We start from the raw sequence: 23,493 nt of genomic DNA, 5'->3' as shown, positions 1-23,493 counted from the left end.
TAAAAATTTACCAAAAACAAAAAAAGAATAAAAATGAATATAAAAATAGGGAGGCAGATCTGATAATGCAAAGCATGAAAAAAATTATCCAATGCATTATATTGCCTTCAAGTCAACAGACCAATTTGAAAACAAAAAACAAATACAAACAAAAAGAAAAAAGAAAAAGAATAATTTCAATTCAATAAACAAAAAATTTATTTCATTTCAAAACAACACACGTAAAAAAAATACAAAATCGAATAAACAAAAATGGAAAAACATAAGTACGTAACGAATAATTATTTTTAATGATCAATGGAAAAAAAACTCAATAGGATTACTTATCACGTCTGTTTGTGCACCGCGAGAACATGTTTTTTCAAATGAGCCTTCTGATGAAAATCCTTATAACATAAAGAACATTTAAACTGTCTCTCCTGCCCACAATAGTACTTCAAATGCTTTGTTAAACTGCTAGCATGCAAATACTGACGACCGCACATATTTGGGCACCCAAACGTAGTGACAGCTAACGGATCTATAAAAATATAAAAAAACAGAAGGAAAAAAGGTAAGTATTTTAAGCCACGAGAATAACTGAAAAAAAAATTTAAAAAATTAAAAAAAAATGAAACGCAACAAAGCACAGCCATGATGAGGCTAAACAAGAAAATTTTCGAAGGTATAATCGAGTGAGTGGCCAACACCATAAAAATGTACATAATGATTCGTTACCAAGGTAGAAAACGATGCACAGAAATTTGATGCGATTGCAGGTTACTCTTTTGGGCAAAGCTTTTAGGGCATTGCGAGCATTTGAATTGTTTTTCGCGTCCACATTCGTACTTTAAATGAGCTCGCATGTTTCTTTTGTACTTGTATCTTCGACCACAAGAATTCGGACATGTGAACGATGATGACGTTTCGATCGACTCTTCTTCTAAACAAAAAAAATTGAATTGAATAATAAATAATGGCGAAATAATGTTCACGATTTCGAACGAAAAAAATCCAATCTCAAGATGCTGCTTGAGCTGATATTTAAACCACATGGGGTTGTGTTTTGGAATAATTTCAACTCCGAGTTTTGACTCTAAAATTTGAGATGTAGTCGTGAAAAAAATAAGACTTCAAAATCACCAAGAAGACAAAAATGAGAAGCCTTTATTTGAATTATAAAAACATTCAAAAAAAAAAAAAACTTGAAACAAAATCAAAACAAAAATAAAATAAAATGATAAAAAAAAAGTGAAAACTTGAAAACATTTATTTTAATATTATTTTATGCACGAGACCAATATGACTTTTCAATGAACTCCTATGGCTATAGACTTTAAAACACACTGAACATTTGAACTGTTTCTCTTGCCCACATTCGAACTTCAAATGACTCCAAAGTCCTCGCTTATACTTATACTCCCTTCCGCAGCCATTCGGACAAGCAAACCTCAGATCTAAAATCAGACAAACGAAAACAAAACTTATGAAATAAAAAAAAATCACCCAAACGTGCAGGAACTATGAATTGAACGTGCAAGAATATGGAATATCAAAAAAATATACTCATGCTTTTTGACATTATTCGATTGAGATATCGCGGTTACCTATTACGATAAAAATGACCGATGAATAGAAAGGAGGTGAGATTTTAAGCTACATTTATGAGCAAAACTTCTATAACATTGGGAACATTTGAACTGTTTCTGGCGTCCGCATTCGAACCTTAAATGCGTGTAAACTCCTTGTTTATATTTATATCGACGACCGCAACCATTCGGACATTCGAACGTTTCAGCTTTTTGTCCTATAAAAAGAAAAAAACGAATACGACAAAAGTATAAATGAATAGTTCAGTCACCCGATTCTATAAAAACATGGACAGGATTTAGAAATAAGATCAGAAAAAATAAATAAATAAACTGAACTCGACACAGTGATGGAAAATATTTCAAATATAGGTACTTCGACTTTATTCTAAAAAAATCACATTCAACGTAGAAACGAAATCAGATAAAAAATAAAATTATTTTAAAAGTCATCGAGTGAATTATTATTATTTTTTTAATACGAGTAGCTATATTGGAGAATTAGGTCAACACTTTTTTATGCACAAGACCGACGTGAGTTCTCAATGTACTCTTTCGAGAAAACGCTTTTGGGCATTCGGTACATTTGAATAGTTTTTCGCGTCCACACTCGAACCTCAAATGAGTTTGAAGTCCTCGTTTATATTTATACTCGCGACCGCAGGCATTCGGACAAATGAACATTTCATAATACTGTCCTAAAAACATACAGACACACAGCTGAGTTAATATACGACGCAAAAACGCTGCAAAAGCCAATCAAAATGAAATCGAACCCAAAAATGCATCGTCAAAAACTGACCCTTTTTTCAGAATCGAAAAACAACAACCAAGAAAACCATTGTTAGTTCGCCTCTAGCCCCATTCAAGCGGAGATGTGAGGAAAAGGGGGTCGCTCCCTTGGCCCTCAAGCAATTTTAGTTCCTTCGAAAGAAACCTCACCAAAAAAAATTGAAAACAAATACAATATTCGAGTGTGTAATAATGTTTCGAATATACTCGATAATTTCTGATCAGAATTCTTCTTTTTAGTCCGAATAGGAGTAATTGCAGCCCCCCCCCCAGCGATCACCCGGGACTACTTTTTTTTCTTAAAGGGAACATCCTAAGGAACATTTTAAAGCAAACTTGCCCAAAAAAAAGTTGGCCTTACTTACAAGATGGCGGCCATTTTGATTGACAGGTCAGCCGAAATCGCAGATTTTGCGTTTCTACATAGGACTTGCACGAAATTTCTCAAACCTTACAAAGGTAGATCGAAAGATCATGCAAAATTTTATCACTTGTCAAAATTTCAAGTGCTGAAGTGCGTTTTTCGGTTTTTGGTGAATTTTTGAAAATCCAATTTAGGCCAAAAATGAGGGAAAAAATCAAAATTTTACCAAATTGACTAAGAAAGCTGAAATTTGGTATATATATACCCTATTATCGACATGCCAAATCGATTGGAAACGGTTTTAACCCGTTTTGAGTAGTTCTGGAGCCTCCAGCAGATTTTTGAAACTCGAAATGTCCACAAAATTCCATCAAATTGGAGTTGTAAAGCTGAAATTTATTCTAAAAACTAATTTCAATACGCTACAAAGTATTGCGGGTGAATTTAAAAGTCGTTTTGGAGCCTCCAGCGACTTTTTGAAAATTCCTAATGCTTCCAGCAGGTTTTTGAAACTTTAAATTTTCACAAAATTTCATCAAATGGAGATGGAAAGCTGAAATTTACTCTACACTCCAATTTTAACACCCTCCGAAAACGACTTCAGGTGGGTTCAAGTCATTTTAGAGCCTCCAGCGACTTTTTGGAAAATTACTGGAGCCTCCGGTAGGTTTTTGAAACTTGAAATTCCCCAAAAATTTCATCAAACTGGGATGGAGAGTCGAAATTCATTCTGCAAACTAATTTCAATACGCTACGAAGTTGACTGCTAGTGGATTTCAAGTCATTTTGGAACCTCCAGCAACTTTTTGAAAGGTTATATGGCGTTTTTTTGGAAAATTGAAATTTCCTAAAAGTAGCTGGAAGCTTCAAAACCATTTGAAACCACCATGTAGTCTGCGAAGTAAATTTCAGTTTGCCAACTCCATTTGATAAATTAATGTTGCGGGAATTTCAAGTTTCAAAAATCTACTGGAGGCTCCAGTAATTCTCAATAAAGTCGCTGGAGGCTCTAAAATGACTTGAACTCACCTGAAGTCGTCTTCAGAGGGTATTAAAATTGAAGTGTAGAGTAAATTTCAGCTTTCCATCTCCGTTTGATGAAATTTTGAGAAAATTCAAAGTTTCAAAAATCTGCTGGAGGCTTCAGGAATTTTCAAAAAGTCGCTGGGGGCTCCAAAACGACTTGAAATTTACCTACAGTATTTCGTAGCGTATTGAAATTAGTTTTTAGAATAAATTTCAGCTTTTATATGTACAATTCCAATTTGATGGAATTTTGTGGGAATTTCGAGTTTCAAAAATCTGCTGGAGGCTCCAAAACGACTTGAAATCCACCAGCAGTCAACTTCGTAGTGTATTGAAATTAGTTTGCAGAATGAGATTCGACTCTCCATCTCAGTTTGATGAAATTTTGGGGAAATTCAAAGTTTCAAAAATCTGCTGGAGGCTTCAGGAATTTTCAAAAAGTCGCTGGAGGCTCCAAAACGACTTTTAAATTCACCCGCAATACTTCGTAGCATATTGAAATTAGTTTTTAGAATAAATTTCAGCTTTACAACTCCAATTTGATGGAATTTTGTGGACATTTCGAGTTTCAAAAATCTGCTGGAGGCTCCAGAACTGCTCAAAACGGGTTGAAACCGTTTCCAATCGATTTGGCATGTCGATAATAAGGTATATCCCAAAGTTCAGCTTTCTTGGTCAGTTTGGTAAAATTTTGATTTTTTCCCTTAACCACTTTTCAAGAGAAAACTCCCCTTCCTCCAAAATTTTGGATTTTTTCTCACTTTGTGGGTCTTCAAGTGTAAAACCCAACATTGTTCAAAGGCTCAGAGAGGGGTTTACTTGAAAAGGAGGTTACCTAATTAGAAAGGTTTTGATAAGAAATGAAAAGTTTTCAAAGAATTTTGACCACAATTACTTCAATTTTTTCTTCATTTTTTTGTTTTTTTTTCAACTTACGAGCCTTTGCGGGGTCGAGGAAAATTTTTTCCTAAACAGAGGGTCTAATTAAAACAATTCTGAATCAGAAACTGGAAATTTTCAAAAAAAATTTTATTTATATTGAAGTAAGTATTTCATTCGATAGATTTTTTATGAAAGGGGGGGGGGAGAGGAGGGATTCACAAAGAGGGCTCGAATTACTTGAGGAAGTGAGAGATTTTTTTTGTTGAAAAGGGGACTATTTAGAGTAATTTTGGCGCATAAATGGAGAATTTTTCGAATACCTAAATTTTAAACAATTATGTACTGAAGTATTTCATTTTCATTTATCGAATTCTCAATTGTGTGGGGGGGGGGGGTGGGGGTGATTTCACGATGAGAACCGCGAATCATTTGAGGAAGTGGGACAGAATTTTTTTTATAAAAACGGGTCTATTTAGAGAAATTTTGGCGCGTAAATGAAGCATTTCTCAAATAAATTGAATGATTTTGATTTTTTCACCTGCAAGGGGGGGGGGTGATTGGCATAACTTTTTGTGAGGTGGGATAGGGCTGGCATCACTTTTTTTTGACCTACATGAAAATCAAAAAATATTGAATTATTTTCTTATAAAATCCTACAACTGTAAGGAACCAGTGAGAGGAGGGGGGGGGGGGCAAACCAGCGAACCTTCAAAAGAGCCTCATCACTCATCAAAGAACATCTCCTTCTGAATAATTGAAGACTTTGAAAATCGAAATAGAAAATTTTTTAATGTGCTGAACACGATTATGGCTTTGTTTATTTCTCGAGTTATTCGAACTACCCCCTCCCCCATTTTTCCAAAATGAGGTCCAAATCTAAAAATGTTGGTAAAGTCGCATGCGGTAGTGAAATAGCATGTTTTCACGGATTTTGAACACGTTATTGGCCTTATTTTTTCAATCTGGTACCTCTCACGCCGCGTACTTTAACCCCCCCCCCCCCCCCAATATAGGTAAGAGTGGGCTGAGAGGCGTGGAAAGGGTCGAATCAGAAAAATAAGCTCATATTCGAGTTCAGCACCTTTGAAAACATACCATTCGATGTGTCACACGAGTTCGATATTTTTTTACAAATTTGTCCCCTAAATGGGGGGGGGGTGCCTCTTCTTATTGAGAGTCTACATTGGTAGAGTTGAATGTTTCAAATCAGCTCAGAAATAAATTACATCCGTGGTACTTTGTACGGAATTTAAAATCTTAGCTCGTACTTACAGCGTCATTTTCAACTCTCAGCTTTCAATTTGAAAGCTCGACTTTCAATTTTTGAAAACTTGAAACGATATTTCTCAATCACAGTTCTGAGCAAAGTGTAATATGAACGGAGTTATACCTTCCTAAAATTGATTAGGTACTTCGAGATTTGCAAAAAAAGGCTCTTTAACCCCCCCCCCCCCATTCCCCCCTCCTTCCTTCCTTCCTTCCTTCCCTTCAGCTCAATTACGAAAGAGAGAATTAAAATTCGACGAAGTCTGGAAATTCATCAATCTGCCTGATTTTGCGAAATAATTATACTTGAAAAAAATTCAAAAAAGAAGTATAAAAATGAATAAAAAATTTATTAAATCAATCGGAACAACAAAAATGGATTAAGAAATAATAAACTTCAAAAAAAAACTGAATAATAAAACAATTATAAATAAAAATCATAATAAGTACGTATTCTCGAGACTAGTACAATATTTCGATCAAACTAACACAATAATACATATTTTATTGCCAAAAAAAGAGGAAATCGATCAAAAAAATACACCAAAAAAATTATAATAAAAAAAAACGAAAAAAAACAGAGCAGGGTAAGTCTATTTACAAATCTATCACGAGTTTACCCAAAAAAAAATCAAAAACGATAGCCCTACATTAACACTTTATGAACAGAAAGTAGATGAGACTTCAACTGAAACCGCCTATGAAAGTTTTTATCGCATAGGGTACATTTGAATTGTTTTTCGCGTCCACATTCGTATTTTAAATGCGTGTAAATACTTCGTTTATTTTTATACTGACGACCACAGCCATTCGGGCATGCAAACATTTCGCTGAAATGTTCTAGAAAAACAAATAAAAACCAAAAAAAAAAACAAAAATACATCAATGATCTTAAAATTAATACAGCCTTACAATATTTGAAAGAAAAAAAAAAGAAGAAAAAGCAAAACAAGCATATTCTACGAATCAACATTAACAAAAACAAATAATAAATTATTTTTACCAATACAGAAAAAAAAAATGCCAAAACTACAAAAGCTTCGAAACTTAAATAAGGTATAAATCTTAACAAAAAATGTCATAAGTTAAACAGCTCTCTTAGGTAAGAACTTAGTCACTTGAAATAAATTAAAGTATTATTCTCCTTCGAGTACACGAATAAATCAATTTTGCCAGAGTGAGAAGTGTTGCAAATTCAAGGAAAAAGAAATAACATCAGAATTGATCAATTTCTTTAAAAAAAATAATTAGTAACCAAAGTGGCAGAATTTCTCGATCATCTTTTTTCAAACACTCCCTTTCTTTCATCAAGATATTTCAAAGGGTCTAAAACTTGACGTACAAAAATGAATAAATATTTTTTTTAAAAAACTGGAAAAATATGTGAACCGAACATTTCAGCAAACGTTGTGGTCAAAACAAAAACACGATCAACAAACGAGAAAATATCATTTTAAAATAATTTTATGCGCGAGACCTGCGTGTACTGATAGATAATTCTGATGGAAAAAAGTCTTAGGGCATTTCGAGCACTTAAATTGCTGTTTTCGTTTACACTCGTTCTTGGAATGAGCCTGAAATGGCCTCGGCGACACAAGAAGCATAAATCGTTCTATAAACAGAAAAAAAGAATAACTTATACAAAATAATGGCGTGGAAAATGAAGCTAAGCTTTGTGAGATACAAAAAAAACATTGAACGAGCAGAAAACAGGCAAACAATGAACATTATTGAGACTTGTCATGCGATACGAAATGAAATCTTATTTGTTACCTATAGAAAATTCACAATTGCTAAAGATCGATGAACGGTAATAAGATGAGCCTTGAGACTACACTTGCGGGCGAAGGATTTACCGCATTGGAAACATCTGAATTGTTTCTCGCGTCCACATTCGAACTTCAAATGCGTATAAACTCCTTGTTTGTATTTATAACGACGACCGCAAGCATTTGGACAAACGTACGAAGACGAAGTGTTTTTAAATCTTTCTAGAAAAACAAAAATCACACACCAATGATGGTGAAATATTTACAAATACGATGATGGATCGGAAAGCTGAAACGAAACTATTTATCAGATGATCGAAGAGAACCCAAACAACCGAAAGTATATCAAAAAGTGAATTAAAATTCGAAAACTCGATTTTTAAAAAAAAACACATACTTTATTCAAATTCAGTCAAAAAACATTTAAAAAAATAAAAACTCGAGAAAACATGAAACTTAAAATAAGTAGGTAATAATTAGGTAAGTAATATTGAAAGATTTCAACGAGAATAAAAAAACACGATAATCATTGTAAAATCAGTTTATGCACGAGACCAGTATGAGTTTTCAAAGTACTCCGATGACTGAAGGCTTTTGGGCATTCGGGACATTTGAATTGCTTTTCTTTGCCACACTCGTAGTTCAAATGTCTCTGAAGAACGAATTTCTGTTTGTACTGACGACCGCAGGCATTTGGGCACACAAACATTCCATCCGAATGCACTGAAAACACACCAATTCATCTATGTTAATAAATGTCCAAATAAAGGTAGGTATACGAATACAATATTTTAAAAAACAAACGCGCGAACGAACAATCAAGCAAAACACACACACACACGCACACAAAAATGCATTTCGGTAGCCTTAATATTCCAAAATTTAAAATCAGCACACCGAAAAACCTGACAACTGATGTGTCACAGAGATTCTTCGATTTTTTTTTCAGATTGTGGAGTTCATAGTGGGGTCCAGTGGTCTCCTATCGAAAAACTACATCGAAATTCGAATTCAGCACCCTTGAAAACCTAACAATCGATAGGTCACACGAGTTTTTCAATTTTTTTGAAATTTGGGATCCACTTGCGGATCTCAGGGGGCCCCAATCGAAAAATCGAGCTGAAATTCGAAATCAGCGGCATCGAAAACATAATAAACGATATGTCACATGATTTTTGAAATTTTTTCAAAATTTGACCAAAATTATGGGAGAGGGGGGGGGGTGCGAAAAATGCCCAATTTGAAATTTTGTGGTGAAACGAAAACCGATTCGCACCGTTGAAAAAAAAATAATTTTTTTCCTAGCATTTGACAGTTTTCAGTAATCACGCTATTTCCTTCCAAATTTCAATCTAAAACATTACCCCCCCCCCATTCCAGCCAAATTTTGAAAAAATCCAAAAAATCATGTGACATATCGTTTGTTAGGTTTTCGAGACCGTAGATTTCGAATTTCAGGTTATTTTTTCGTTAAGAGCCTTCTAAGCCCCACAATGGGCCCTAAAATTTCAAAGAATTGAAAAATTCGTGCGACCTATCAATTGTTAGGTTTTCAAAGGAGCTGATTTCGAATCTCGCGTTATTTTTTGCATTCCAGCTTTCTAAGTTCCACAATAAGCTCTTGAGTATCATCTGCGCTTCAGGTGGGTTGAGGGGGGGGGGGGGGTATTGTGAAGTTGACGCGTATTGTCCTATTTAATACTATTTTGATGGCTAAATATACATACAAAACTGATCAATGTTACCTGTGAAAAAAGTCACGGCATTAAAGATTCGTGAACAGCGATGAGATGCGCCTTCAAGTGAAACTTATGGGTAAAGTGTTTACCACATTCTCTACATTTGAATTGTTTTTCTTGACCACACTCGTACCTCAAATGCTGGTTTAACCCTTTTCTATACTTGTACTGACGACCACAAGCATTCGGACACACAAACATTGCAGTAAATTGTTCTAAAAAATATACAAAAATCAGTCTGATACCATATCACATAAAGTAACGATAAGGGGTAGAGGGAGAGATGGAGAAAAAGACCCGATAAAACATAGAGAGACAAACAACTACAAAGCCAAAAGACCCAACAAAAAAAAACGAACGACTGAAAAATAAAACTCGTCGTAAAAAAAACACATTTATTTTGATTTTACTAAAACGAAAAACGAACTAAAAATTACGAGAAAAAAATACACGCGCAACATTTGATCGAGTAAAAAAAAAAACTGGGTAAATTAAATGAAAATTTTCTTATGTATAAGACCAATATGAGTTTTCAGAGTACTTCTCTGAGAAAAAGCCTTAAAACACTCGTAACATTTGAACTGTTTTTCTTGTCCACACTCATACTTGAGATGTTTCTGAAGCCCTCTTTTATATTTATATCGACGACCGCAAAAATTCGGACAAATAAACATTCCGTACAATTGTTCTGCAAATAGAAACCAAAACAAAAAAACAATCAGAAATTGATTAATATTCGAAGAAATACGCGGCGAAGGGAGAAGAACATGTACAACAAATACCTATTAACTTACAAATATAACAGTTACCTAATGTAACAATTTTAAAACTGTAAAGATTGATGAACTCTAATGATATGAGACTTCAAGTTACACCTTTGAAAAAAGCTCTTATCACATTCGGCACATTTGAATTGCTCTTCACGTCCACATTCGTATGTTAAATGCCGAGTAAGTCCTGATTTATACTTGTACTAACGACCACAAGCATTTGGACATACAAACCCTCGGATATAATTTTCTAAAAAAAGATAAATACATCGATGGCCAGGTAAAATTGTGGTATTTTTTCAATCTCCGTTAAAAAAAAGTAATCAATTATAAGAGACGTGGAATCCCAAGAGAAAATTATTAAATCTGATCGGATGATTTTTGATTCGAGGAATTTGCGGATCTGATAAGGGTGAATATGATTTTATCAATTCTGATTCGAATGAGAATGAGATCATCAGATCACATGCAGGCATATTTTCTGATCTGATCAGATTTCATCATTTTCCCCTGGGATATGTGCGTAGAATCGGAAGTTAGTACACCAAGTGGTGAAAATTATGTACATCGAAAGCGAAAAAAATTCACATGTTGAATTGAAAAATCGCACGATTGTTGTCGTAATATCTCAGAGCAGAGTTAGATCTAGTCAGATTGAATCAAATCAAGACATTTGCGAATGAAATATGATTTGAACAAAAACAATCAGACCTGATCAGAACAATGGTTTGATCAGATCACGTCTGATCAGATCCGAATGTTCCCAAAACCACATTTTTATATGATCAGATCTAATCGGATCAGAGTTTTGAGTTGAATTTCACAATCAGATTTGATCAAAACAAAGTTTTCATTGGATTAGATCTACTCAGATTTAATCAGATCCGATTAGAGAAGCCAGGATAAGATCAGATCCGGTTATTTCCAAAATCTACACAATATTAATTAATCTGACCCGGTCTGATGGAATCAAATCAAATCAAACCAGATACGGTCAGAAATTCCCAACAATGAATTTTATATGATCAGATCAGATCCCATCCGAAAAATTTGACCAGATATAATCAGATTTGATCAAAATGAGGTTTTCATCCATTTAAATCCGTTTGGTTAGATCAGATAAAATCGTATCAGATCGGATCATTCCCAAAATTTAATTTCATTTCACCTTATCTTATCTGATCATACCAAGTTTATCAGATCAGATCAGGACATTAACTAAATATATTGAATTTTATACGTCAGACTTGATCAGAGTAAAATTTTCATCGGATGATCTATTCAGATCTGATGATCAGGTCCAAACTAGACTTGATAAAATAAATTTGATGAGATCAGATCAGATCCGGTCATTCTTACGATCTAATTTGGTTTAACGAGATCTGATTCGATCATTACCGCATATTATAATCAGGTCTGTTTAATCACATCAGATCAGATTTGGATATTCCCACCATTAAATTTGATCCGATCAGAGTTTAGATCGGATTAGATCTGATCAGACTTGAATGATCAGATCAGATCCAATCCGGACCTTTTCCTATAATTTGATTTGACCAGATATGTATATGTCCTCAGATTAGATCAAAGAAGGTTTTCATGGAGTTCAATTTATTTGATCAGATCATGTCTGATCATTACCAAGACCTAATTTTATCTGGCCAGAACTGATCAGATCACGGATTTTATCTGATCAATTCGCATATTTGGCCAGATATGCAGAATGTAATCTGATTTGATCAAAAGGTTTTCATTGAATTCAACTTCATTTGATCAGATCAGATCAGATCAGGTCATTACCAAGAACTAATTTGATGTGGCCAGATCTGATCAGATCGTGGATTTTATCTGATCAAATCAAATATTTAGCCAAATATGTAGAATTTTGTGAATCTTATTGCATCTAAAAAACGGAAACTTGATTTTATCAGACCTATGTGATCAGATCAGATCTGAATATTCCCAAGATCAAATTTGATCTGGCCAGCTCTGATCAGATCATGGATTTTATCTGATCAAATCAAATATTTGGCCAGTTATGCAGAATGTATTCTGATTTGATCAAAAGAAGGTTTCCATCGAATCAGACTTATGTGATCAGATCAGATCTGAACATTCCCAAGATCTAATTTCATCTGGCCAGATCTGATCCGATCATGGATTTTTTTCTGATCAAATCGAATATTTGGCCAGATATACAGAATGTACTCTAATTTGATCAGAAGAAGGTTTTCATCGAATTCAATTTCATTTGATCAGATCAGATCTGGTCATTACCAAGACCTAATTTTATCTGGACAGATCTGATCAGATCATGGATTTTATCTGATCAATTCGCATATTTGGCAAGATATGTAGAATTTTGTGGATCTTATTGCATCTAAAAAACGGAAACTTCACTTCATCAGACCTATGTGATCAGATCAGATCTGAACATTCTCAAGATCTAATTAGATCTGATCAGATCATGGATTTTATCTGATCAATTCGCATATTTGGGCAGATATGTAGAATTTTGTGGATCTTATTGCATCTAAAAAAAAAAAGGAAACTTGATTTGATAAGACTTATTTGATCAGATCACATCTGAATATTCCCAAGATCTAATTTGATCTGGCCAGCTCTGATCAGATCATGGATTTTATCTGATCAAATCAAATATTTGGCCAGATATGCAGAATGTACTCTGATTTGATCAAATCATATCAGATCTGGTCATTTCCAAGATCTAATTTGATCCGGACGGATCTGATCAGATCATGGATTTTTTTCTGATCAAATCGAATATTTGGCCAGATATGCAGAATGTACCTACTCTGATTTGATTAAAAGAAGGTTTTCATCGAATTCATTTTTGATCAGATCAGATCTGGTCATTACCAAGACCTAATTTGATCTGGCCACATCTGATCAGATCATGGATTTTATCTGATCAAATCAAATATTTGGCCAGATATGCAGAATGTACTCTGATTTGATCAAATCATATCAGATCTGGTCATTTCCAAGATCTAATTTGATCCGGACGGATCTGATCAGATCATGGATTTTTTTCTGATCAAATCGAATATTTGGCCAGATATGCAGAATGTACCTACTCTGATTTGATTAAAAGAAGGTTTTCATCGAATTCATTTTTGATCAGATCAGATCTGGTCATTACCAAGACCTAATTTGATCTGGCCACATCTGATCAGATCATGGATTTTATCTGATCAAATCAAATACGAGTACTTGGCCAGATATCCAGAATGTACTCTGATTTGATCAAATCAAATCAGATCTGGTCATTCCCAAGATCTAATTTGATCTTGCTAGATCTGATCAGATCATGGATTTTATCTGATCAATTTGCATATTTATCCAGATGTGTAGAATTTTGTGGATCTTATTGCATCTAAAAAACGGAAACTTGATTTGATCAGACCTATGTGATCAGATCAGATCTGAATATTCACAAGATCTAATTTGATCTGACCAGATCTGATCAGATCATGGATTTTATCTGATCAAATCAAATATTTGGCCAGATATGCAGAATGTATTCTGATTTGATCAAAAGAAGGTTTTCATCGAATTCAATTTCATTTCATCAGATCAGATCAGATCTGGTCATTCCCATGATCTAATTTGATCTGGCCAGATCTGATCAGATCGTGGATTTCATCTGATCAAATCAAATATTCAGCCAAATATGTGTAGAATTTTGTGGATTTTATTGCACCTTAAAATGGAAACTTGATTAGATCAGACTTATGTGATCAGATCAGATTTGAACATTCCCAAGATCTAATTTGATCTGACCAGATCTGATCAGATCACGGATTTTATGTGATGAAATCAAATATTTGGCCAGATATGCAGAGTTTTGTGGATCTTATTGAGTTTGATTAGACCTACGTGATCAGATCAGATCAAATCTGCTCATTCCCAACAACGAATTCGATCTGACCAGGTCTAATCTACTCAGAGTTTCGATCGAATTAGATCTTCCTGAGCTGATCAGATCCAATCCTCCCCTCCAATGCTAACCAAACACCAAAATGGAGAAATGAACAGATAAAACTACATACTAAAAACCTCTCAACAAAACAACACGTGTATTTTGAGTAAAAAACTTCGGCTTAAAAAAAATGGTTAAATAAAATCGCAAAAAACACAACAATATCACAAGTTCATCAAAAAGAAAAAAAAAATTGATCAATCTAAAACTTTTTTATGGATTAGATAAACGTGACGTCTCAAGGTGCTTTTATGGCAAAATGCTCTATCACATTCGAAGCATTCAAACTGCTTTTCCTGTCCACATTCGAAGGTTAAATGCCTCTTGAGATGTCTATTATGTTTATAGTGACGACCGCAGCCATTTGGACAAACGAACGTACCGTTTAATCGATCTAAAATCAGAAAAAAAATACCCAAACATGCTGTAGAAAATATACTTTTAAAAAACTACCAGTAAGTTAATTTATTAAATTACCAATTTAAATGCACAAGAGAACATAGAAATATTTCAAATCTACTTACCTGTTTCATTTTTTCAAAAATTCTCATGGAAGGGCTCGATGAATAGCGATAAGGTGTGACTGTAAAATACATTTGTGAGCAAATGCTTTGCCACATTGACGACATATGAATTGTTTCGCTCTACCACATTCGTACTTCAAGTGATTTTTCATTCCTCTTTCGTACTTGTACCGACGACCGCAAGAATTCGGGCATATAAACCTTCTATCGTCGATTTTTTCTACAAAAAGAAAATCACACCAATGATGAAGCTAAAACAAGAAGGCTACAAAATAGATAATAATACAAAAATAACACTCCAAGACAATGAGATGACGAAATTATTATTTGCTGAATTTAGAAAACGTCGAATGAAAGAGGATATTTCCTAAAAATCCTGAAAAACTGGAAAATTCAACACGAACAAAAATGCAAATTCAAAATATTTTATTACTTCTAAAGAACGTTAGCGAACATAAAATACCTCGAAAAAAAGAAAGAATACATAAGTTCAAAACATAAAATATTCCAGAATGTAAAAACAGGAGAAACCCAAACTTATTCCAACGTGTACGGTAATTTGTGCACACTAACGTAATGAACTTGCAAGTGATATTTACGATAGAATGTTTTAGCACACTGGTCGCATTTGAACAATCTTTGTTGCCCACATTCGTACTTCAAATGTCGGTGAAGATTTCCCTTAGCATTATATTGACGACCGCAGGCATTCGGACACACGAACATTTCGACAAATTGCTCTAAAAAATAAGAAGAAAAATACGCGAGCAATGTCGTAAAAAATGGTACCAAAAAATTTTAAATCAATTAATCCTAAGTAAGGTCTAAAACATGCAAAAATACACTACTTCGTACAGTACTAAAAAAACAACAGTCTTTTCCACAATAAAAAAAAAACAAAAAAATTTTAAAACAGACAAAAAAACAAAACCACTTAAAATAATAGGTACCCAAAAAGTTCACAACACCCGAAGATGCTGGAAAATTAAAGAAAATTGCAACTCAATGACCATTTTTTAAGTTCTAAGTACATTCGCAGAAAAGTTTTAAAAACAAGTTTGAATAAAAACATAGGTAAAACATACTCGGGAATCGACAAATTAAAAACGACGGACTAGATTATTGAAAATATCGATAATTTAAGAAAACTCCACCATATCATGAACAGAAATGTAATGAGATCTCAAGCAATCTGGACGATGGAATGCTCTAGAACATTTAGAACATTGGTATAATTTCTCTCGACCACATTCGTACTTCAAATGCCTTTGAAGAGAACCCTTAGTTGTATATCGACGACCGCAAGCATTCGTACAAATAAACATTTCAACTAATACCCCTAAACAAAACAAAAAAAGAAAATAAAGAAGAAAAGTACACATGAGAGGAAAAAAATAGAGAAAAAATGTGCAAAAAAATACACTTAGTGGAACATGAAACATGCAAATGAACACATTTGAGTGATGATGAGAAAGTCTGTGCAAATGAATGAAAAATCACAATATAAATTCACGAATTAGGAGCTGGGGGAAATTTCGAGGAATTTTTGGTAAAAATAGTCGAGTTTGAAATTTTCAAAAAATTTTAAATCTTCAAATAGCGAAAAAATACTTTTCTATCCTCATCTCGGATTCGAGATTCAATTGCCCTAATCGATTCAGAACTCGCGATAAGATTAAAGTTTCAGCTGCTGATGTTGGCTACAATGCATCCTGAGGCAATGTGAACCAGCTGGGAAAAATTCAACTCTAGCTAAAGGCTGTGGATCGGTTCAAAAATGGTTGACAATTGATTCAGGAGGGAGAAGTTGACATTTTCGAATTGTTATCTCAATTAAGAAAAATTCAAATCGATGATATTTTATTATTACCTAAATAAGTAGGCAAGTACATCATTAAGTTTTAAAAAAAAAAACAATATTCAGAAATACAGAAATAGCGATAAAAACCTAACCGTATAATTAGGTACTATAATATTGGTAAAAAAAAAAAAATTTAAAAGCATCATTGATCAATCTAATAATGTATTATGAGCCACAACATAATGAGCTCTCAAATTATCGTTACGAGAGAACAGTCTATCACAATGCAGACATTTGAATTGTTGTTTACTTTGCCCACATTCGTACTTCAAATGCCTTTGAAGAGATCTTTTATAAGTATACTGACATCCGCAAGCATTAGGACAAACAAACGTCGTCTCAGTGCCGGATACTGCTGAAAAAAAAAAAACACACAACACATATAACGATAGAAGACGTTTGATTGAACGTGCAAAAAATACCTAATATGAACGAGAGGATAGGAAAACATTCTGGTTCATTTTATTGAATAATTCCGTGAACCGAAACCAGATGTCCTCTCAAGTGACACCTTTGAGAAAATGTTTTAAAACACTCGACACATTTAAACTGTTTTTCACCTCCACATTCGAACTTCAAATGCCTCCAAAGCCCTGATTTGTACTTATACTGACGACCGCAGTCATTCGGACAGATAAACGTTTCGGAATATCGAGCTGAAAAGAAACAAAAGTGCAAAATAGGCATCGTTAATAAATAATAATTAAAAACTAAAATAAAATATGATATTCTGTAAAAAAAAAAAAATCAAAAAATCATAACCGGTGTGACTTATAAAAAATACATAGTGCCAAATTGTATCGTAATCGTAGCTCTAAAAATGAATAAAACCGTCCCAAGATGCAGATCTGGAATTCTGATGCTTTCAAGCTTCCTCCACCCTCCCTCTCTACCATCTTTCCCTCGAATCACGAAGTGGATACTTTTGACTGATCAAAGTATCAAAAATAACAACAATAAGTACCTTAAAAACTTCACGTTTCAAGTCTCATAATAGAATATTTTCAGCAACGAAAGCTGCATTTTGCAAATGACGTGTTCTAAACTTAGTAATAAAAATTTTTAGCCACCAAAAATAGTTTTTTTTTTTATGATTTTTGCTGAATTTTTGAATTTGTTAAAATCGTTATCTACAATAAGATTGGCATTTTTCGAAAAAATAGAGGAGGGGGAGGGGAAAGCAATTTCTAGTCACCGAAAATAGTTTTTTTTCTGCTTTTCTGCTGAATTTTTGAACTTGTCAAAATCGTTATTTCACATTTCGACAAAAAAATTAGAGGGGAGGGGAAGAGGGGGTGAAAATTTTTAACCACCAAAAATAGTTTTTTTATCATTTCTGCTGAATTTTTCAATTTGTCAAAATCGTTTTTTCACAATAAGAGTGGGAATTTTTTTTAAAAAATGGGTGGGGGGGGAGGAAAAGGAAATTTTTAGCTACCAAAAATAGTTTTTTTTTCTAATTTCTGCCGAATTTTTGAATTTGTTAAAAACGTTACGCATTTCACAATAAGATTGGGCATTTTTCAACAAAAAATTAGAGGGGAGGGGAAGAGGGGGTGAAAATTTTCAACTACCAAAAATAGTTTTTTTCTCATTTCTGCTGAATTTTTCAATTTGTCAAAATCGTTTTTTCACAATAAGAGTGGGATTTTTTTTTTAATGGGAGGGGGGAGGAGAAGGAAATTTTTAGCTAACAAAAATAGTTTTTTTTTCTAATTTCTGCTAAATTTTTGAATTTGCCAAAATCGTTATTTCACAATAAGATTGGAATTTTTCGAAAAAAATAGTAGGAGGGGGAGGGGAAGGAAATTCTTAGCCACCGAAAATAGTTCTTTTTTTGATTTCTGCTGAATTTTCGAATTTGTCAAAATCGTTATTTCACAATAAGATTGGGCATTTTTCGACAAAAAATTAGAGGCGAGGGGAAGAGGGGGTGAAAATTTTTAACCACCAAAAATAGTTTTTTTCTCATTTCTGCTGAATTTTTTAATTTGTCAAAATCGTTTTTTTACAATTAGATTGGGAATTTTTTCAAAAAAATGGGGAGGGGGAGAGCAGGAAATTTTAAGCTACCCAAAAAAGGTTTTTTTTCTGATTTCTCCTGAATTTTTGAATTTGTTAAAATTGTTATTTCACAAAAAGATTGGGCATTTTTCGACAAAAAATTAGAGGCGAGGGGAAGAGGGGGTGAAAATTTTTAACCACCAAAAATAGTTTTTTTCTCATTTCTGCTGAATTTTTTAATTTGTCAAAATCGTTTTTTTACAATTAGATTGGGAATTTTTTCAAAAAAATGGGGAGGGGGAGAGCAGGAAATTTTAAGCTACCCAAAAAAGTTTTTTTTTCTGATTTCTCCTGAATTTTTGAATTTGTTAAAATTGTTATTTCACAAAAAGATTGGGCATTTTTCGACAAAAAATAGGAGTAGGGGGAAGGGAAGAGAGGAAGGACGTTTTTAGCCACTGAAAACAGGTTTTTTGATTTTTTCTGAATTTTTAATTTGTCAAAATCGTTAGTTCGCAATAAAAATGGGCGAGGAGGGGCGAGGAGGTGGTCTAAGCTAAACCAATCACAATTTCCCACCGAGTGAGTTGATGACCAGTTCAAATTTCATTTCTTTCAACATTTCGACTCGCTCAAAATTGCGTCTTTGACTCTAATCTAATATTACACCTCAGGATCCTGCTGGAATTTTCTCTCTGAAAAATTTTGTGTAGGGTGCGTCAAAAATAAGGCTAACAAAAATTTTCAGCTGATTTTTTGATAATTTCATTAAAATCACACTGAAAACATCGCAGATCATCAATTGGACGGAATTTGGAGTCCTTCTGTAGCCTCCAGCGACATTTTTGAAATTCCAGATATCCGAAAACTCATCAGAATGCTTCACAGATTCTGAATAAATGATGTATTATTCATCGAGTACGTCACTACCCCGCACCTAACTCATTTAATAAAGGCTAAATTCATGTGGAAAGATTTTTTTGAAAAACTAAAATTTCTAAAATACCGCTGGAGGCTCCAGAACGATTCAAAACCGCTTGAAATCAGCCTTAAAGGTTGAAAAAGTAGCACGTACTCAATTTGAACTTACTAAATACGTCAGTTGGGATCTAATTTTCAAAAATAAAAAATTGAAGCCTCCAGACCTGCTCAAAATAGCTCAAAATTGAATTCAATCAATTCGACCGAGGGAGTGTGATTCAAAAATAGGTTAAGCACCAAATTTCAGCTTTCTAGTTCGATTATACAAAATTTTGATTTTTCTAAATTTTTTCCCTTCAAATCAGAAATTTTTTTCAATTATGGTCCTTTGATTTTTGAAAATTCTCAAAAGCTCAAACCATGAATTTTAGAGCCTGAAATTTCGATAGCTTTATTTGGAGCCAAAATTCAAAATTTTCCACCTTTCTAGCCAATTAATGTCCAAACTTCGAAATTTCAAATTGAATTTTATAAACATTTTCACGAACCTTCGACGAGATATTTTTCACTCCTCCCCTCTCTTTTCCTCCCTCTCCTCGATTAAAATGAACGAAGTTCCATGAAACAAGAAAATTAAACTCGTATATTTCAACAAAACAACACACTTCGAGAATTGAAAAAATCACAAACGAGTAAAAATTATAACAATAAAATTAAAAGTCATAATATAATTTGATGTCTAAGAATGAGATGAGACTTCATTTGATCTCTACGGCTGAATTTCTTAGAACACGCGGAACATTCGAACTGCTTTTCTTGGCCACATTCGTATTTCAAATGTCTCTGAAGTGGGCCTTTACTTTTATACTGACGACCGCAACCATTCGGACAAACAAAAACTACATTGAATTGTACTGGAAACAGAAAAACACATCAATACAGCTCTGAACACATTTGTTTTAAAACACGATGAATTGACAATCATTTAGAAAAGGGTCTACAAAAAATGCAACAAAAAAAAATTGATCCAAGGAACGCTATTAAAGGTGCAATGAATCATAGTGAAAAAAAATTATAAAATAATTCCCAAAAAATTTTAATCTAATCACGAAAATTAATCAGTAAGTGGCGATAGCTATTTTCAGTAAAGTAAAAAATCATAATACAACAAATAAAAAATATATTGTACGCATTATGCAATTAAGTACACTCTTCAGAACAAAAAAAAATAATAATAAAAATGAAACAAAAACAAATTAAATAAAACACGTTACAACATTATTTTATGCACTAGAATGATATGAGTTTTCAAATGGCTGTTATGAAAAAAAGCTCTAGAACAATGAAAACACCTGAACTGTTTTTCCACTCCACATTCGTATTTCAAATGTCTCAGCAAATGTTTCCTATTCTTATACCGACGACCACAAGTATTTGGGCACACAAACGCGTGAACAAAACGTGGATCTATAATTTGAAAACAAAAATCAATAAACAATGAGATGTGGAAATTATTCTTCAACTAATAATCTAACAATACGAATATCCCAATTGAAAAAAAAATCCCCCCCCCTCAGTTCTTCCCAAATCCACCGAGAAATTATAGAGAAATGCCTCGACATCTGACGAAAATAAAATACACGGAAATTTCATCGATAAACATAGCAGAAAAACAATTAATATATTTCGCAAGAAACAAAAACAACCTTTCAACAATTCAATAAGAAAACTTGATCTAAAAAAATAAATAAATAAATGACAGACGCCTTACAAAAATAAAATACAACACTGTACAAAAAATCATTTCATGATTATTTTATGCACGAGACCGAGATGCGTTTTTAATTGATCTCGACGAAAAAATGCTTTAGGACATACTGGACACTTGAGCTGTTTTTCTTTACCGCATTCGTATTTCAAATGTCTGAGAAGATGTCGCTTATGTTTATACTGGCGATGGCAAAACGCACTCGGGCAACCAAACATCGCAGTAAATACGAACGCTGAAAACAGAAAAACACCAGAAAATTTGTAAAAATTGTACACAAAGATTTCAACGACATGTTTAATCAATCAATTGAACTTATAAAAAAAAAGGGACACTATACAAAAAAATAAAGCGGAATGGGATTCGAGAATTACCACTCAGAATACTGCCACTTTTACACTATTATTTTATGAGTCAAGATAAGATGGCGCTTCAGGTTATTCTTCGATGAGAAACGTCTATCACATTCGAGACAAATGAATGGATTTTTCAGATGGCGCTGCAGGTTGATCTTTGATGAGAAGCCTCTATTACATTCGGAACATATGAATAGTCTTTTGTTTCCTTCGGGACACTTCAACTTCTTCATATGATTTTCAAGTGCTGCTTTATTCTTATACTGACGACCACACGATCTCGGACACTCGAATATTTTACAAAGCTGTTCTAAAAAAACAAAGAGCAAAATTGACCTATGGTTGTGAAAAGCCAATATGTCGAGTGTAGAACACAAAAGGGACATCAACATTTCAACAACCACATGAAACATACAACATATAAGCATAAACACTCAAATTTTATTGTTAAATTGAACAAAAACATCTTAACATGCTATACGCTTTATCAAAAAAAATAAATAAATAAATGAGGAAAAATGAAAAAAAAAACAAAACAAATATTTCGTGTACACTTATTTAAAAAAATGCCAAGTTCCAAACTTGGACTTGGAAGTTACATACCTGCAAAATCTGGCAAAAATTCTAAAACTGAGTCGCTGAAGAGGGGGTAAGGGAGGGGGAGGGGGAGGGGGGAAGAAGCTGAAATGCCTGAACCTCGGCTCAGAAACATATAATGGAATACCCTCCAGATGTACATACCCAACACTTCAGTTTCCCATAAATAATTTAGAGAATGCTCCAGCATAATGATACCAAATCGAGAAACATGAAGAAACAAAAGTGAGAGACTTCTTTACTTGCGGCTGGAAAGGGGTAAAGGGGTCAGAGGGGTTGAAAAGTGGAAATATGTAAAAAAAACACACACACCACACCTCCAAAGCACCTCCTACATACATACATTTGCAAGTCAAATTTTAGTATCATACGAGTATGTCATGGGACAATTTGATTTTAACGCCATGCAGCGTTTTCGATACCGTTTTGATATCTATAGTGCATTTCGGACTCCATTTTTGATTTCAATGGGACATTTTTGGCCTTATTTTCGATTCTACGAATTTTTTTTACTTCTTTCTAATATTTGTGGGGCATTTTTGACATCATTTTGATTTTTATGGAGCGTTTTTGACACATTTCGATCCACAAAAGGAATTTTTGACTCCCTAAAAAATATCTATGGGACATTTCTGACTCCATTTTTGATTTCAATGAGACATTTTTGACCTTATTTTGGATTCCATGCATTTTTTTGACTCCAGTTTGTTTTCAATGTGACATTTTTGACCTCACTTTGAATTCCATACAGTCTTTTATGACTCCTTTCAAATATTTGTGGAACATTTTTGACTCCATTGTGATTTTTATGGGACGATTGTGACACCTTTCGATTTCCATAAAGAATTCTTGACTTCCTAATAATATCTATGGGACATTTTTGATTTCAATGTGAAATTTTTCACCTCAATTTGAATTCCATACAGTATTTTATGACTCCTTTCAAATATTTGTGGGACATTTTTGACATCATTTTGATTTTTATGGAGCGTATTTGACATATTTCGATCTACAAAAGGAATTTTTGACTCCCTAAAAATATCTATGGGGCATTTCCGACTCCATTTTTGATTTCAATGAGACATTTTTGACCTTATTTTGGATTCCATGCATTTTTTGACTCCAGTTTGATTTTTATGGGACCGTTTTTGACACCTTTTGATTTTCATAAAGAATTTTTGACTCCCTAAAAATATCTATGGGACATTTTTGATTCCATTTTTGATTTCAATGTGACATTTTTGACCTTATTTTGGATTCCATGCATTTTTTTGACTCCAGTT

At 33.5% G+C, this 23,493-nt stretch overlaps 2 protein-coding genes across 2 annotated transcripts; both read right to left on the bottom strand.

Moving 5' to 3' along the window:
• Positions 1-780: 780 nt before the first annotated feature.
• Positions 781-15,429, bottom strand: LOC135833601 (gastrula zinc finger protein XlCGF8.2DB-like). The gene is made up of 7 exons (XM_065347377.1): positions 15,303-15,429; positions 14,774-14,923; positions 8,244-8,390; positions 7,755-7,889; positions 2,120-2,266; positions 1,705-1,786; positions 781-922 (listed from the first exon to the last, which is right to left on the bottom strand). Exons 1-7 carry the CDS (start codon positions 15,427-15,429, stop codon positions 781-783), a joined length of 930 nt encoding a protein of 309 aa, XP_065203449.1.
• Positions 15,430-16,713: 1,284 nt separating this feature from the next.
• On the bottom strand, positions 16,714-22,400 carry LOC135838257 (gastrula zinc finger protein XlCGF46.1-like). The gene is made up of 4 exons (XM_065353876.1): positions 22,355-22,400; positions 21,792-21,923; positions 20,263-20,403; positions 16,714-16,919 (listed from the first exon to the last, which is right to left on the bottom strand). The coding sequence occupies exons 1-4, from the start codon at positions 22,398-22,400 to the stop codon at positions 16,714-16,716; spliced, it is 525 nt and encodes a 174-aa protein (XP_065209948.1).
• Between the last annotated feature and the right edge of the window lie 1,093 nt (positions 22,401-23,493).

The sequence above is a fragment of the Planococcus citri genome, chromosome 2 (genome assembly GCF_950023065.1).
Source record: "Planococcus citri chromosome 2, ihPlaCitr1.1, whole genome shotgun sequence".
Classification (NCBI taxonomy): domain Eukaryota; kingdom Metazoa; phylum Arthropoda; class Insecta; order Hemiptera; family Pseudococcidae; genus Planococcus; species Planococcus citri.
Note: the sequence above shows the minus strand (reverse complement) of the source record. Positions and strands in the feature narration are given on the sequence as shown.